Source organism: Orycteropus afer, unplaced genomic scaffold, assembly GCF_000298275.1.
Source record: "Orycteropus afer afer isolate SDZICR_OR568_19922 unplaced genomic scaffold, OryAfe1.0 scaffold00191, whole genome shotgun sequence".
Lineage (NCBI taxonomy): Eukaryota > Metazoa > Chordata > Mammalia > Tubulidentata > Orycteropodidae > Orycteropus > Orycteropus afer.
This window is the reverse complement of record NW_006921778.1, coordinates 2,027,111-2,044,559: the sequence shown is the minus strand read 5'-3', so window position 1 is coordinate 2,044,559 and position 17,449 is coordinate 2,027,111. Positions and strand designations below refer to the sequence as shown.

Sequence of the window (17,449 nt, the reverse complement as noted above, 5' to 3'; positions counted from 1 at the left end):
GTTATGTAAGCACAGCTGGTGAAGGATGGTGTTTCTGTGACTCTCAGAAAATCCTTTGTCTTGTGCAGCTGTAATGCTCAAGGGACACTCTTCACTTTCCTCCAATATCGAGGTAGTCGACAGCTAACCATGCTGAAGGTTATGAAGTGTAAAGTGCAGTTCCATGCCTTTGTAAATCTGTACAATTGATGCATTCAGTGATTTAAAACAGAAAGCAAAAAGCTGTGGTCTAATAAAACGTACACCATTTTGTGTAATGATGTTAACTCTGTATTAACAGAGGTCATCTCAGAACAAACATGAAGCAGGCTCTCATGAAGCTGAGCGGCAGAATGAAGGTCAGGGAGTGGCAGAAATCAGCATGGCAGCTTCTGGTAGTGGTCAGGTAAATAAATCATTTTATTCTGTCATTATTTGAATATTCAAAAATGAGTATGGAGTGGAATGGTTCTCAAAAGGATCTGTAAATCTTACCATCGATTTCTTTAATCCTTAATGGATAACACCAGAAGCATTCAGTATAGAAATGCTATCGTTTTTCTTTATTACATCTAATAATAATGCTTTCAAATTTTCTAAGTGTATTTTTTATATCATTAAATTTTACATTTCTGTTTTAGTTGAAAATGAGTAGTATGAGTAGATTTTTGAAAAGTAAATATTAAGCTACATTTTGCTTTTATATGTGATTTGATCTAGTTATTATTGTTTGCATTGAATAGATTTGCTTTTTCCCTAAGATAGTCTATGCAAAGACATGTTTGTTTTTCAAAAATGATAATCATAAGGAGATAATCCTAACGCTTGTAAAAAGTAAAGGGAAATAGGGCAGGAACAGCTCAGAAAAGGAAGGCGAGAAAAGTGAGAATGATTGCACAACTTGAAGAATGTAATCAGTGTCACTAAATGGTACATGTATGTTCTGCCGTGTATATTCTCAACAGCAATAATAACTAAAATAAATTCTTTAAAAAAAATGAAGGGGCATAGCCTAGTCATTATTATCACATAATTTTCAGCAGTATTATGAAAACTAAACTACATTTTTTTTAATGTAGAACCATTATCTTGTTATGCTTCCATCCGTTTTCTACTAGAATTTTACTGTAATGTGTCTTAATAATACAGAATTTTCCTTTGAGGTTTTATGTATTATCCAATTTTTCTTCACTGAGTATTTTTATGTTATGAAGAAGTGATTTTTAACAAATAAAATGTTAGTAAATTAGTTTTAAAATAATTTTCCTACTTGTTTCTGTTAATTCATTGAAATTTAAAGCTGAAAATATCTCATACTCGAGTATTTAAATGTATTTTACTGAGTTGAAAGAAAAAGATACTTTGTTTACTATTACTAGTCAGTATTATACTGGGGGAAAATAATAGGTGGTATATTAGGAGCTTTGGTGGCATAGTGCCTAAGGGATTTGACTGCTAACCAGAAGGATAGCAGTTCAAACCTACCAGCTACACCTTGGAAGGAAGACTGAGCAATCTACTTCCGTAGAGATACCGCCTTGGGAACCCAAGGAGGGGTTGCTAAGAGTCAGAAATGACTCGACAGCAGTAAGTTTTGTTTTTTGTTTTTTGTTTTTTTCGTATTAGGATAAAAGCAGTTATATATCAATAACACATTTAAGTTATTTCTATATCTGTTGTTTATTGAATTATTTGCTAAGTTTTTGTATTCACACACACATGCAGAAGGAAAAAGTTCAGTCTTCTTGACAGAAAAAAAATTATATATGCTTATAATCTACTCTTAGTGCTCTGAATCATATTCCAATTACTATGTACTTTGAAAGCCTTACTTATTCAGAAAGCTGGCTATCTTTTTAAAAAAAAGTCTGGAAGAAAGTATGGGTAGAATTTTTATAATCATGATGTAGGTGACATCATAGTCAGAAACTATTAAAAAAGAAAAAGAATACTAGATTTTAAATAAAATTGTGCAACTTCAGTATGCCAGAAAAATCATTACAAAGTTACAAGGCAAAGAAAAAACAAAATCATATTTGTGAACATTTGCAACAAGCAAAAAAGAAAGGTAAAATTAAAAATACATATTGTTGTGTGCCATTAAGGCAATTTCAACTTACAGCGACCCCATGTGACAGAATAGAACTACCCCATAGGGTTTTCTAGGTTGTGATCTGGAATTTACACAACTGCTCCTTGTTGGAGCAGATTGCTAGATCTTTCTCCTGCAGAGCCACTGGGTAGGCCAACCTTTTGGTTAGCAGCTAAGCATTTAGCTGTTGTTCCACTAGGGCTCCTTCAAAATACATAAGAGTGTTTATCAATCACCTATTTAGAAGACAATTAAAATAGGCAAAGGCCATGAGCAGGAAATAAAATTATAAATAAAAATCATTTGCAAACATACAGAAAGATGATCAACTTTGTTGTTGTTACGTGCCGTCAAGTCAGACCTGACTCATAGCGACCCCTCCTTGGGTTTCCGAGGCAGTATCACTGCGGAAGTAGATTGCCCCATCTTCCTTCCGAGGAGTGGCTGGTGAGTTTGAACCGCCAGCCTTCTGGTTAGCAGTCAAGTGCCTTAGCCACTATGCTAACAGATCAACTTTACTAACAAAAAAAAAAAAAAACTCAACTGCCATTGAGTTGGCTCCAACTCATAGCAACCCCTCCTGAGGTTTCCAAGGCAGTATCTCTACAGAAGTAGATTGCCCAATCTTCCTTCCAAGGAGTGGCTGGTGGGTTTGAACTGCCAGCCTTGTGGTTAGCAGTCAAGTGCCTTAGGCACTACATCACCAGAGCTCCTAAATACAAATATAATTTACAACAAAAATGAAAAAAATAACGGGCTATTGGATTGGCAGAGTATCTGAATGGTACAAACAGTTAATATGCTCAGCTATTAACTGAAAGTTTGCAGGTTCAAGTTTACTCGGAGGCGCCTTGAAAGAAAGGCTTGCCAATCTGCTTCTGTAAAGAAATCAGCTCTTTGAAAACCTTACTCTGACATAGATGGGGGTCACGTAAGTTAGTTAACTTGACAGCAACTATTTTTTTATTAATTGGGGTTGGGTTGGCAGATATCAGTAACACTTAGTATTGGTAATGGTATAAGGAAACATGCATTCTCATATACTGTTTTTAGTTGTGTAAATTCTAGAGAGCAGTTTTGTAATATGTATCTAAATCTATAATATACCTGCCCTGTGGCTCATCTTTGCCACATCTAAGATGTTATGCTAATCAGGTAATTGGTCAAGAGTGCTCAAACTTTTTTGAAGAGATTTATCATAAGATTTCTAAAAATTAGGAATAACCTAAATATACATTAATCAGTTGCGTAATTGGTTATATTATCAGTCAGCTGTAGGCAAGTGGTTAAGAGTTGAGGTTCTGAGATGAAGATCTGGGATTAAATCCCACTCCCCCAGTAACTAGCTGATAGAGTAACCTTGGACAAGTAAAAGTCTCTGAGCCTTGGTGTTTCCCCTTTAGTAAAATTAAGATAGTGGTAAAACCTACTTCATAGAATAGTTGTGAAGATTACATTCAAGATGCACTTAGTACAAATCCTTGGTTTATAGTAGGTACTCAGTTAAAAGTAAGGAGCTCTGGTGGCATAGTAGATAAAGCATTTGGCTGCCAACCATGAAGGGCATAGTTTCAAACCCACTACCCACTGTTTGGAAGGAAGATGGGGCAGTCTACTTCCATAAAGATTTATAGCCTCAGAAAACCCAGTGGGAGTCACTATGAGTCAGAATCAACTCAATAATAGTGAGTTTGGTTTAGTCAGTTAGTTACCAGCTATTGTTGCTATTAATAATTTAATAGTTATTAATGGAATTATTTTCAAGGTATCCAAGATTTACTATATACCACATAACTAAAATGGACTGTGGAATTAGAGAATTGAAGAAGACAGATAGTCCCTGGCGTCATGGAACTTACATGGTATATCCATGCAAATGTTAAAATGATAAATTACATCTGTTTATAAAGAGCTCCATTGCTTTAGCCTCAGCCTTGCTTTTTCCTGGTGTGCTCACATTGTGGTTTAAATTTAAAAACCATTTAAAAAAAAAAAAAAAAGCATTGCTGGCAAGTTGATTCCAACTCATAGCTACCCTACAGGACAGAGTAGAACTGCCCCATGGGTTTCCAAGGCTGTAATCTTACAGAAGCCGATTGGCACATCTTTCTCACACAGAGTGACTGGTAAGTTAAAACAGATTTTTTGGTTAGCAGCCAAGCGCTGGCCCTTTGCACCACCAGGGCTCCTCTATTATAATCAAAGTGCCACAAATCTGATTGTGTCACTCACTTGTTTAAACCTTTCAGTGGCTACCCAGTGTCTGTAGAATGCCCAGATTCTTTGTGTTGCTTTTCCTTCCAGCAGTATCTCTCTGCTTAACCCTCATTTCTCTCCACTCTCTCAATTTCAACCTCTTCAGTTCTTTGAGTATGTCTAGGCCTTCCCAACTGATCCTTCCTATGCCTGGGAATCTCTTCCACTTCAGCTCAATTCATTCAGGACATTTTCCTTACTCTGGGATGGAATAAGTGCTTTCAAATACTCTATACTTATATTCTCATGACACTTAGCATATTTACTGTTGATTTAATTGTCTGCCTTTTAAAGTCCTTTAAGCTGAACTATATTGCTCTTGCTCACAACAGTACCCTAAATAGTACAGGTAGTCCCCGACTTACGACGTATTTGAGTTAAGACAAACTGCACTTAACAACAATCAGTGTATCTGGATCATTGCATCTTCATGGGAAGGTGTTACAGACAAATCCATGCAGGGGATATGGAAAAAAATTGCTGAGTTACATGAACATACTCCAAGCATCTGATCAGGGTAATATGATGGAAGAGATCTTTAGAAAAGTCATCCATATGGCAAGAACACTGAATTTAGAACTTGATATTGCTGATGTGGAAAAGTCATAGGTCATGAAGAAATGAAATTGACAGATCAGGACTTGATGGATTTTGAAGACGAAAGAAATGCTGAAGAAGAAGGAAATAATGAGGAAGAAAAGTTGTCAAAAACAAATTTACAGTAAAAGGATTAGCTGGGTTTTTTTTTTTTTTGTCTAAATTAAATCAGGGGCTTTAGTTGCTTGAAAACATGAACCCAGACACTGATCACTTTGCTAAGTCAACAGGAAGATTTGGGAAGCAGTGAGATGATACCATGAAATAATATAAAGGAGAAAAAAAGGACTATAGACAAATCTCACTAATTTTCTGATAGAAATACTATCCTCATTCCCGGGGATAATCCAGATCCTGAACTTTCCACAAATGGAGTTATTACTGTAATAGAAAAAATACCAACATCATCCAACTGTCCTTAATTGTGGGAGTAAATTTTTATGATTTGTGTATTTTTTTATGTGTATATGTATGCATTAAAATATATCTATAAATTTATATGTAATGTTTCCAACTCCCAAAGACAAATAAAGATTAGATTTATAAAGATACTGATAATGTAAGCCAATAATAATGAAAAGTTAAAAATATAAATTGATACATTCGACTTATGTCATAATCGACTTACAATAGAGTATTGGGAACAGACCCTCACCATAAGTTGGGGACTTTCTCTACTTGGCATTATTGTTGTTATGTGCCGTCAAGTCAGACACGACTCATAGTGACCCCTCCTTGGGTTTCCGAGGCAGTATACTACGGAAGTAGATTGCCCCATCTTCCTTCCAAGGAGTGGCTGGTGGGTTTGAACTGTCAGCCTTCTGGTTAGCAGTCCAGTGCCTTAGGCACTATGCCACCAGAGCGCTCCCTACCTGGTGTAGAGTGATTAATAATGCTCACTGAGTACTAGTAAATATTAACTTAGAAAAATAATTATATGTATGGAAAGTGAATTTGCTCTGTAAATCTTCACCCAAATCACAATTTTAAAAAAAAATTGTAAAAAACAAAAAAAAGGAAAGAAAAATAATTATAACTTTAGTTTTAAAAAGCAAGGATTATTTTTGAAAATGACAAAAAGCAAATACTGTATGATCTCTCATACTTATCTATACATCTATATATGAATAGAGAAATATTTGGAAGAATGTCCTTCAAAATGTTACCAATAGTTATATCTAAGCATTGGAATTTACATGGTTTTCAGTTTCTTGTTTATGCTTTTAGGCATTGTTGAATTTCTTTGTAATGAGCATCTGTGTTTTATCATTTATAGTAACTATAAAACCATTTTTATTTTGGGTAGAAGAAAACACTGCCTTAACTTCCATTGCTTGATAGCTTAAATTATCTCACTGCAGAGTTCTGTGATGACACATTAGGTTATTTATTTCCATGTAAAGATGGTGGAGGAGAAGATCTACTGAAAGTAATAAATCAAGGCCCAGTATTCATTCATTCTTCAGTTAGTTAGTTCTGATAGTGTTATGGATTCATTGGTAAACATGATACACAGAGTAGTTAAAACAAGCTTTGTTTATTTGTTTTGTTGGCAATGTCAGTGGTAGAATTGCCTGCCAAATCAGTGTTTGTATGGCACTAATGTTGCTAATACTATTTATTTGGTTACTTTCAATCATTGTTTAAAAAAGACACTATGGCTAGTCTCAGATCCTAATGTAAATGAATGGTACATATCGTTAGGATTGTGATTTGATTACTCCCAAGATTCCATTAAATTGTTTTAATAGAATCTTTAACAACCTTGTGGAGTTTATTAGTTTGTCTTTGCTTTGTTTTTCTGTTTCCTCCAGGATTTAAAAAAAACATTGACACTAACTAATTAAAATATTTATGGGGGGGGGGAGCTCTGGTAGCATAGTGCCTAAGGCACTTGACTGCTATCCAGAAGGCTGGCAGTTCAAACCCACCAGCCACTTCTCGGAAGGAAGGTTGGGCAGTCCTACTTCCGTAGTGATACTGCCTCGGAAACCCAAGGAGGGGTCGCGATGAGTCGGGGCTGACTCGACGGCATACAACAACAACAACAACTTAATACCTACCTCCATTAATTAATTCTTCAGGACTTGCAGAATTAGTTGAAATACTTCTATAAAGAGAAACATTGCCTCATCTATGATTTTATTACTCCCCAGTACAGTGTGAACAGAAAAAATAGGGAAAATGCTTATTTTTTGCCCTTACACACCAGGTTTCAAAAAGAATTGGGAGCTACTGCTGCCTTTGTTTCCACTTTTGAGTTACTTAAAGTGAATAACCAGGAGAATAGAAGTAGGGCTCTAACCTAGCAGGTGCTATTGAAATTGACTATATGCCAAACTCTGCTCAATGTGACTGTCAGGCATAGTCCTTCTTATCCCCCTCACCAAGTATTTGAATGCTTAGAATGGCGTAAATATTTAAAGATGAATAAGGGAAAAACAGAAAGTAAACAAGTGATTAATTCTAACATACGGGAAAAACAAAGTAAACAAGTGATTAACATATAGTAAAATATATTACCACTACTCGTGTGCCAGTTTGTCTTGCTGTGAGGCTGGAGGCTAAGTCACCAGTATTTCAAATACCAGGAGGGTCATCCATGGTGGACAAGTTTTAACGGAGCTTCCAGACTAAGACAGACTTGGAAGAAGGAAAGGGCCATCCACTTTTCAAAGAATTGGCCAGTGAAAACCTTATGAATAGCAGTGAAACACTGTCTCATGTATTACTGGAAAGCTTTATGAATAGTGCTGAAATATTGCCTGATATAGTGCTGGAAGATGAGCCCCTCAGGTTGGAAGGCACTCACAGGTCAACTGGGGAAGAGCTGCCTCCTCAGAGTAGAGCCAGCCTTGATGATGTGGCTAGAGTAAAGCTTTCAGGACCTCCGTTTGCTGGTGTGGCATGACACAAAATGAGAAGAAACAGCTGCAGATATCTATTAATAACTGGAACATGGATTGTATGAAGTATGAAAATTGGAAGTTGTCAAAAATGAAATGGAATGCATAAAGATTGATGGCCTAGGCATTACTGAGCTGAAATGGATTGGTTTGGGCCATTTTGAATCAGATAACCATATGATCTGCTGTGCTGGGAATGACAGATTGAGGAGGAATGATGTGGCATTCATCATCACAAAGAATGGGTTAAGATCTATCATGAAAAACAGTGCAGTCAGTGAGAGGATAATATCCATACACCTATGAGTAAGATCAGTTAATACTACTACTATTCAAATTTACCCAGCAACTACCAATGCCAAAGATGAGGAAATTGAAGATTTTTATCAACTTCTGCAACTGAAATTGACCAAACATGGAATCAAGATGTGTTGATTATCACTGGTGACTGGAATGCAAAAGCTGGACACAAAGAAGAATCACCAACAGTTGGGCAATAAGGCCATGGTGATAGAAATAAACACTGGCTATCACATGATAAAACTTTGCAAGACCAACAACGTATTCATTGCACATACCTTTTTCCAATAACGTAATTGGTGGCTGTACAAGTGGACTTTGCCAGATGGAGTACGCAGGAATTATATCAACTACATCTGTGGAAAGAGGCGATGGAGAAGCTCAATATCTTCAGCCAAAACAAAGACAGGAGCTGATTGTGGAACAGACCATCAACTGTTCATTTGCAAGTTCAAGTTAAAGCTGAAGACAATTAAAACAAGTCCATGAGAGCCAATATATGACCTTGATTAATCCCTCTCCTGAATTTAGAGACCATCTGAAGAATAGATTTGATCCACTGAACACCAGTGACCGAAAACCAGAGGAACTGTGGGATGATATCAAGAACATCATCCATGAAGAAAGTAAACGGTTATTAAAAAGACAGGAAAGGAAGAAAAGAACAAAATGGATGTCAGAAGAGACTCTGAAACTTGCCCTTGAATGGAGAGTAGCTAAAGCAAATGGAAGAAATGACAAGATAGAAGCACTGAACAGAAGATTTCAAACAGCAGCTCAAGAAGACAAAAATCAGTTATTATAATGATATGTACAAAGATGTGGAGTTAGAAAACCAGAAGGGAAGAACATGCTTGGCATTTCTCACGCTAAAAAAGCTGAAGAAAAAATTCAAGCCTCGATTGCAGTACCCAGAGATTCTATGGGCAAAATATTGAATGATGTGGGAAAAATCAAAAGAAGATTGATGGAATACACAGAGTCAGTGTACCAAAAAGAACTGGTCGATGTTCATCCATTTCAGTAGGTGGCACATAATCAAGAACCAGTGGTATTGAAGGAAGAAGTAGAAGCTGCACTGAGGGAATTGGCAAAGAACAAGACTCCAGGAATTGACGAAATGTCCATTGAGATGTTGCTGCTCTGGAGGCACTTACTCCTCTATGTCAAGAAATTTAGAAGACAGCTACCTGGCCAACTAACTGGAAGAGATCTATATTTGCACCTATTCCAAAGAAAGGTGACCCTGAAGAATGTGGAAGATATCAAACAATATCATTAATATCACAGGCAAGTGAAATTTTGCTGAAGATAATTCAAAAACAGTTGCAGCAATATATTAACAGAGAACTTCCAGAAGGGCAAGCTGGATTCAGAAGAGGACGTGGGACAAGGGATATCATTGCTGATGTCAGATGGATCTTGGCTGAAAGCAAATAATACCAGAAGGTTGTTTCCTTGTGTTTTATTGACTATGCAAAAGCATTCAATTGTGTGGATCATAACAAACTATGGATACCATTGAGAAGAATGGGAATTCCAGAACACTTAATTGTGCTCATGAGAAATGTGTGCATATAGTCTATCATGAGGCTGTCATTGAAACAGAACATGGTTTGAAATCAAGAAGGGAGTGCACCAGGGTTGTATCCTTTCACCATACTTATTCAATCTATATGCTGAGCAAATAATGCAGGAAGCTGGACTATATGGAGAAGAACATGGAAGAAGGCTCATTAACAACTGCAGTATGCAGACAACAGAACTTTGCTTGCTGAAAATGAGGGTGACTTGAAGCACTTAGTGGTGAAGATTAAAGTCTGCAGTATGGATTACACCTCAACAAAGAAAACAAAAGTCCTCACAACTGGACCAATAAGTAGCATTATGATAAATGGAAAAAAGTTTGAAGTTGTCAAAGATTACTTGATTATACAGTCAACACCAATGGAAGCAGCAGTCAAGACATTAGACAATGTATTGCAGTGGGTAAATCTTCTGCAAAAGACCTGTTTAAAGTACTGGAGAGCAAGGATATCTCTTTGAAGACTAAGGTGTGCCTAACCCAAGCCATGGTATTTCCAGTCACTTCATATGCATGTGAAAGCTGGACAATAAGTAAGAAAGACTGAAGAAAAGTTGATGCTTTTGAGTTGTGGTGTTGAAGAATACTGAAAGAACCATGGACTGCCAGAAGAAGTAACAAATCTGTCTTGGAGAAAGTGCAGCCAGAATGCTCCTTGGAAGCGAGACTGGCCAGACTTCATCTCACCTACTTTGGTCATGTCAGAAGGGACCATTCTTTGGAGAAGGATATCATGCTTAGTAATGTGGAGGGACAATGAAAAAGGGAAATGCCCTCAGTGAGATGGATTGATAAGTGGCTGCAATGATGAGCTCAGGCCTAGCAAGAATTGTGAGGCTGACACAGTACCAAACAGGGTTTCGTTGTGTTGTACCTGTGTTCCTATGCCAGCCTCACAATCTCTATTATATCTGACCCCATCACTGCAGCCACCACGTCAAGCCATCTTGCTGAGGGCCTTCCCCTCTTTTGTCGACCCTCCACTTTACCAAGCATGACATCCTTCGGTCCCTTCTGAAAACATGACCAAAGCAGGTGAGATGAAGTCTGGCCATTCCCTCTTCCAAGGAGCATTCTGGCTGTACTTCTTCCAGGACAGATTTGTTAGTTCTTTTAGCGGTCCACGGTACTTCCAGCATTCTTCACTAACACTACAACTCAAAAGCATCAACTCTTCTTTGGTCTTCCTTATTCATTGTCCAGCTCTCACATGTGTATGAGATGATTGAAAATACCATGGCTTGGGTTAGGTGCATCTTAGTCTTCAAGGAGATATCTTTGCTCTTCAGTACTTGAAAGGTCTTTTGCAACATATTTGCCCAATGCAATATGTCTTTTGATGTTCTGACTGCTGCTTCTGTGGGCATTGATTGTAGAACCAAGCAACGTGAATTCTTTGACAACTTGAGTCTTTTCTCCATTTATCATGATTCTGCTTATTGGTCCAGTTGTAAGGACTTTTGCTTTCTTTATACTGAGGTATAATCCACATTGCAGACTGTAGTCTTTAATCTTCATCAGCAAGTGCTCCAAGTGATCCTCACTTTCAGCAAGCAAAGTTGTGTCTGCATATCTCAAGTTGTTAATGAACCTTCCTCCAATGCAGATGCCACGTTCCTCTTCATATAGTCCAGCTTCTCCGATTATTTGTTCAGCATTCAGATTGGATAAGTATGATGAAAGGATACAATCCTGATGCACTCCCTTCCTGATTTTAAACCATGCAGTATCTCCTTGTTCTCTTTGAACGACAGCCTCCTGGTCTATGTATAGGTCCCCTGTGAGTACAAGAAAGAGTTCTGGAATTCCCATTCTTCTCAGTGCTATCCACAGTTTGTCATGATCCACATAATCAAATGTGTTTGCATAGTCAATAAAACACAAGTAGACATCTTTCTGGTATTCTTTGCTTTCAGCCAAGATCCCTCTGACATATCAGCAATGATATCCCTCACTCCACGTCCTCTTCTGAATCCAGCTTGCATTTCTGTAAGTTCTCTTATCAATATACTGCGGCAACCATTTTTGAATTATCTTCAGTAAGATTTTACTTGAGTGTGATATTAATTATATTGTTCGATAATTTCCACATTCTACGGAATCACCTTTCTTTGGAATGGGTACAAAAATGGATCTCTTCCAGTCAGTTGACCAGGTAGCTGTCTTTCAAATCTCTTGGCATAACCGAGTGAGTGCCTCCAGTGCAACATCCATTTGTTGAAACATCTCAGATTCCTGCAGTGCAGCTTCGTCTTCTTCCTTCAGTGCCATTGGTTCTTGATCATATGCCACCTCCTGAAATGGCTAATCATTTACCAGTTCTTTTTGCTACAATGACTGTGTATTCCATCCATCTTCTTTTGATGTTTCCTGCATCATTCAACATATTGCCCATTGAATCTTTCAATATTGTAATTCGAGGCTTAAATTTTTTCTTCAGTTCTTTCAGCTTGAGAAATGCAGAGTGTGTTCTTACCTTTTAGTTTTATAACTCCAGATCTTTGCACTGTTCATTATAATAATTGACTTTGTTTTCTCAAACTGCTCTTTGAAATCTTCTGTTCAGTCCTTTTATCCTGTCAATTCTTCCATCCACAACTCAAAAGCATCAGCTCTTCTTTGGTCTTCCTTATTCATTGTCCAGCTCTCACATGTGTACGAGATGATTGAAAATACCATGGCTAGAGTTAGGCGCATCTTAGCCTTCAAGGAGGTATCTTTGCACTTCAGTACTTGAAAGGTCTTTTGCAACATATTTGCCCAATGCAAATGGGCAAATGAATGGAGCTATTCTCCATTCAAAGGCAAGTTTCAGAATCTCTTCTGACATCCATTTTGGTCTTTTCTTCCTTTCCTGTCTTTTTAATGACCTTTTGCTTTCTTCATGGATGATGTTCTTGATGTCATCCCACAGTTCCTCTGGTTTTTGGTCAATGGTGTTCAATGCATCAAATCTATTCTTTAGATGGTTTCTAAATTCAGGAGACGGATATAATCAAGGTCATATATTGGCTCTCATGGACTTGTTTTGTCTTCAGCTTCAACTTGAACTTGCATATAAGCAGTCGATGGCCTGTTCCACAGTCAGCTCCTGACCTTGTCTTGGCTGAAGATAGTGAGCTTCTCCATTGCCTCTTGCCACAGATGTAGTCTGATTCCACTGTACTCCGTCTGGAGAAGTCCACATGTGTAGCCATTTGTGTTGTTGAAAAAAGGTATTTGCAATAAATAAGTCATTGGTCTTGCAAAATTCTATCATGCAATCTCCAACGTCATTTCTATCACCAGGATCATGTTTTCCAGCTACCAGTGATTCTTCTTTGTTTCCAAGTTTTGCATTCCAATCACCAGTGATAATTAACACATCTTGATTGTATGTTTGTCAATTTTAGACTGCTGAAGTTGGTAAAAATCTTCAATTTCCTCATCTGTGGCTTTGGTGGTTGGTGTGTAAATTTGAATAGTAGTATTAACTGGTCTTCCTCATAGCTCTATGGATATTATCCTATCACTGAGAGCTTTGCACTCCAGGGTGGACCTTGATACATTCTTTGTGATGGTGAATGCCATGGCATTCCTCTTCAATTTGTCATTCCCAGCATAGTGGGTCACATGAACATCTGATTCAAAATGGACAAAACCAGTCCATTTTAGCTCGCTAATACCTAGGCCATTGATCTTTATGCAGTCCATTGCATTTTTGACAACTTCCAAATTTCTTAGATTCATACTTCCTACATTCCATGTTCCGATTATTAATGGATATTTGCAGCTGTTTCTTCTCATCTTGAGATGTGCCACATCAGCCAAAGGGGGTCCTGAAGGCTTTACTCTATCCACATCATTAAAGTAAGCTCTACTCTGAGGAGGCAACTCTTCTCCAGTTGTATTTTGAGTGCCTTCCAACCCGAGGGGCTCATTTTCTGGCACTATAGCGCACAGTGTTTCGAGGCTATTCATAAAGTTTTCCAGTAATATATCAGACAGTGTCTCACTGCTATTCATAAGGTTTTCACTAGCCAATTCTTTGGAAGTGGATGGCTTCTTCTTTCTTCCTAGTCTGTCTTAGTCTGGAAGCTCCGCTGGAACCTGTCTACCATGGGTAACCCTGCTGGCATTTCAAACACTGCTATATAGCCTCCAGCCTCACAGCAACACTCAAGCCACCACAGTATGACAAACTGACAGACAAGTTTGTCTCCCTTAGTTGTTTCAAACTGCTCTGCTCATTTCCTGGTCTCTCCCCACCTTGCTCACTTACCTGACCTATCTCCACGCACACTAACACCTGCCTTTCACTGGTCCTGGGGCTGGCTTACTTTGGCCTGCCCCCATGCACACAAACTCCCACCTGGTGCTAGATCCAGGGCTGGCTTTCTGCATCCTGTCCCCACGTACACAAATTAAGTCATTTACCATTCTTTATTTACATGTTGACCTCCAAGTCTAGACTCTGTGCACTGAGGAGGGAATTGTCTTATATTCAGTTATATCCCTAGTAACTAGCATAGTGCCTGGAAGGTAGCAAGGCTCAGTAAATATTTGTGTTTTTAATTTGATAGGGAGTTATAGACCCTTCTAGAAGCACACAGTAGCTGATGGCAGTGGATACAGATGTGGAATGAGTCTTTCCTTGCTGCCCCTTTGCCCTGCTCTGAAGAGTGCCAACTAGCTGCTTCAAATTGAGAAGTCTCTTTGGAGAGCTAATCAACATAAGGCCTGCAGGCTCACAAAAAGAGTAGAGCCTGAAAAGGGAAGCCACTCTGGGACTCTATAGTATTCTCAGTATTCTCAGTCCAACTGCTTTTATCTAATTCTAGATTTCCATATGTGGGAAGAAGACCTTTATTCAGCTTTATTGAAGAAAGATTAACATGCAATAAAATGTACCCACTTTAAGTATATAGTTAAATGAGTTTTGACAAGTACAGTTTTGTCTTAAAAATGTTACTATGAATGATGGTCTAAATTAAATAGGCTTTTTGGACTAGTTAGGGAAATTAGGGAAACCTAACCTTGGCCTGTAACATGACTTTTATGAAAGTTCCAAGCAGCCCTCTTAAAAATGATCTTTGGAGTATTACATATTTAAGGATTTTTTAATAGAAAATTCAGAAATCTCAGTGTTAGTATTTAATTATTACCTATTTGATAATCACTTAGGAATGCATAGTTAATACTTTGTTGCCTACCAGTGGAACTTAGCAGGTGAACAGTTGAGATTCTTGACTAATAAGGATATTTCTACTGTGTCACCAAAAGGCAATTTTATACACAAAACAAAATTACAAGTTTTGTTGTTTCAAAATCGAAGGAAATGAAATATATTCAGAGATAATAACTCATTCTAACCCTATACCCTCCAGAGTAGAGGGTGCCAACTCACAATCCTTCCATCATGGTTTTCTCTTTACCATGCCCTCTACACCCTTTTTCCAATTAGCTAGAATTTTTGTGTATCTGAAAGACATTTGTAACCAGCAGTGTAGCCCCTGTCTTGATATCCTTACAGATTTTACTACTAGATCCTCATTCATTCCAAATTCAAGAAATGTTTAAGTACCTAGTATGAGCCTAAGAGTACCACTGGTACTGAGAATACATCCGTGAACAGAATAATCTGTCTTCAAGGGATTTATAGTCTAATTTTTTTGTCTTGGAAGTTTGAGAATTGCAACAGAGTATCTACCAATATTGCTGTCTAACTGAGTGGTATTTTTATAATCATTATTCTTATTAACGAATAGCTTTAGCTATGTCCAATATTTTGATTCCTTGCCCCAGTTCCTACACAGAGCTGCATGTTGTGTGTGCAGTGCACCTGAGCATTCTTACTGGATGTCAGTATATTCAAAGATGAGCTCAGTTCCTGCACTGAAAGCCATCATTTCTTCTTGGGTTTCATGTATCCGTTAATGCCACCATTATCAACCCATTTATCCAAGCTCATCACCTCCAGGTTGTGCTTGACTCCCAACTTCTCTTTACTCACTTCCTGTCAGTCACTAAGCCCACTGATTTTATCTCCTAAATATCCTTTATGGTTGTCACCATCTCCCTATTCTCACTGTCTTAGTTTGTTCATTCAGAACCACTCACCTGAACTTCTGGAAAGACCCTCCCCTGATTTTCTGCTCCTGACCTCCTTGTCCTGCCCTCTATGCTCTTCTTAAAAGACATTATTCCATTTGTGCCATTTTCCTGCCTAATTTCCAGTGGCTTCCTAGCATCAACAGCTTGAAGGCAACACCTATAATATGACATATGAGACACTTCATGATTTAACCCAACCTTTATCTCCTACCACACATCTGTATTCTGTCCATCTTAAGCTAGAACACTTAAAGTTCTCCAATTTTATACCTTAGCGCGGGCCCTTCCATAATCTACTCCAAAATTCACATCCTATCTTAAACATTACTTATATTTTATACAGCCTTTAGTGGTCCCTACATCTATGGAAAGAGGCAATGGAGAAGCTTAATATCTTCAGCCAAAACAAGGCCAGGAGCTGACTATGGAACACAACATCAATTGCTCATATGCAAGTTCAAATTGAAGCTGAAGACAATTGGAACAAGTCCAGGAGAGCTAAAATACGACCTTGATTATATCCCTCCTGAATTTAGACACCATCTAAAGAATAGATTTGATGCATTGAACATCAGTGTGACCGTAAATCAGAGGAATTGTGTGTGGCATGACATTAAGAACATCATCCATGAAGAACACAAAAGGTCATTAAAAAGACAGGAAAGGAAGAAAAGACCAAAATGGATGTCAGAAGAGACTCTGAAAATTCCCCTTGAATGGAGAATAGCTAAAGCAAATGGAAGAAATGACAAGATAATCTTGAACACAAAATTTCAAAGAGCAGCTTGAGAAGACAAAGTCAATTATTATAATGAAATATGCAAGGACCTGGAGTTAGAAAACCAAAACGGAAGAACATACTTGGCATTTCTCAAGCTGAAAAAACTGAATAAAAAATTCAAACCTTAGTTGTAATATTGAAAGATTCTATGGGCAAAATATTGAACAATGCAGGAAATATCAAAAGAAGATGGACGGGATACACAGAGTCAGTGTACCAAAAAGAACTGGTCGACGTTCATCCATTTCAGGAGGTGGCGTGTGATCATCTATGATATGATATGGAATTAAAAGAAGAAGTTGAAGCTGTACTGAAGGAACTGGCAAAGAACAAGACTCCAGGAATTGATGGAATACTCACTGGATGTTTCAACAAATGGATGTCATGCTGGAGGCACACACTCATCTATGCCAAGAAATATGGAAGATGGCTACCTGGCTAACTGACCGGAAGATATCTACATTTGTACCCATTCCAAAGAGAAGTGATCCCACAGAATGTGGAAATTATCAAACAATATCATTAATATCACATGCAAGTAAAATCTTACTGAAGATAATTCAAAAATGGTAGCAGCAGTATAGTGACAGAGAACTTCCAGAAATGCAAGCTGGTTTCAGAAGAGGACATGAAACAAAGGATATCATTGCTGCTGTCAGATGGATGCTGGCTGAAAGCAAAGAATACCAGAAAGATGTTTACCTGTGTTTTACTGACTATGCAAAGGCATTTGATTGTGTGGATCATATCAAATTGTGGATAACATTGAGTTTTCTAGGTATAGGATCATATCATCAGCAAATAGGGATAGTTTGACTTCTTCCTTACCAATTTGGATGCCTTTGATTTCCCTTTCTTGC

General features: G+C 37.9%; 1 protein-coding gene across 1 annotated transcript in view; it reads left to right on the top strand.

Annotated features, from left to right (window-relative positions):
* The window catches only part of APC (APC regulator of WNT signaling pathway), a 114,617-nt gene that overhangs the window by 61,357 nt on the left and 35,811 nt on the right, over positions 1 to 17,449 (top strand). Inside the window, exon 7 of the mRNA XM_042781877.1 lies at positions 281 to 385. Coding sequence (XP_042637811.1) covers positions 281 to 385 — 105 coding nt within the window. The remainder of the gene's footprint in view (positions 1 to 280; positions 386 to 17,449) is intronic.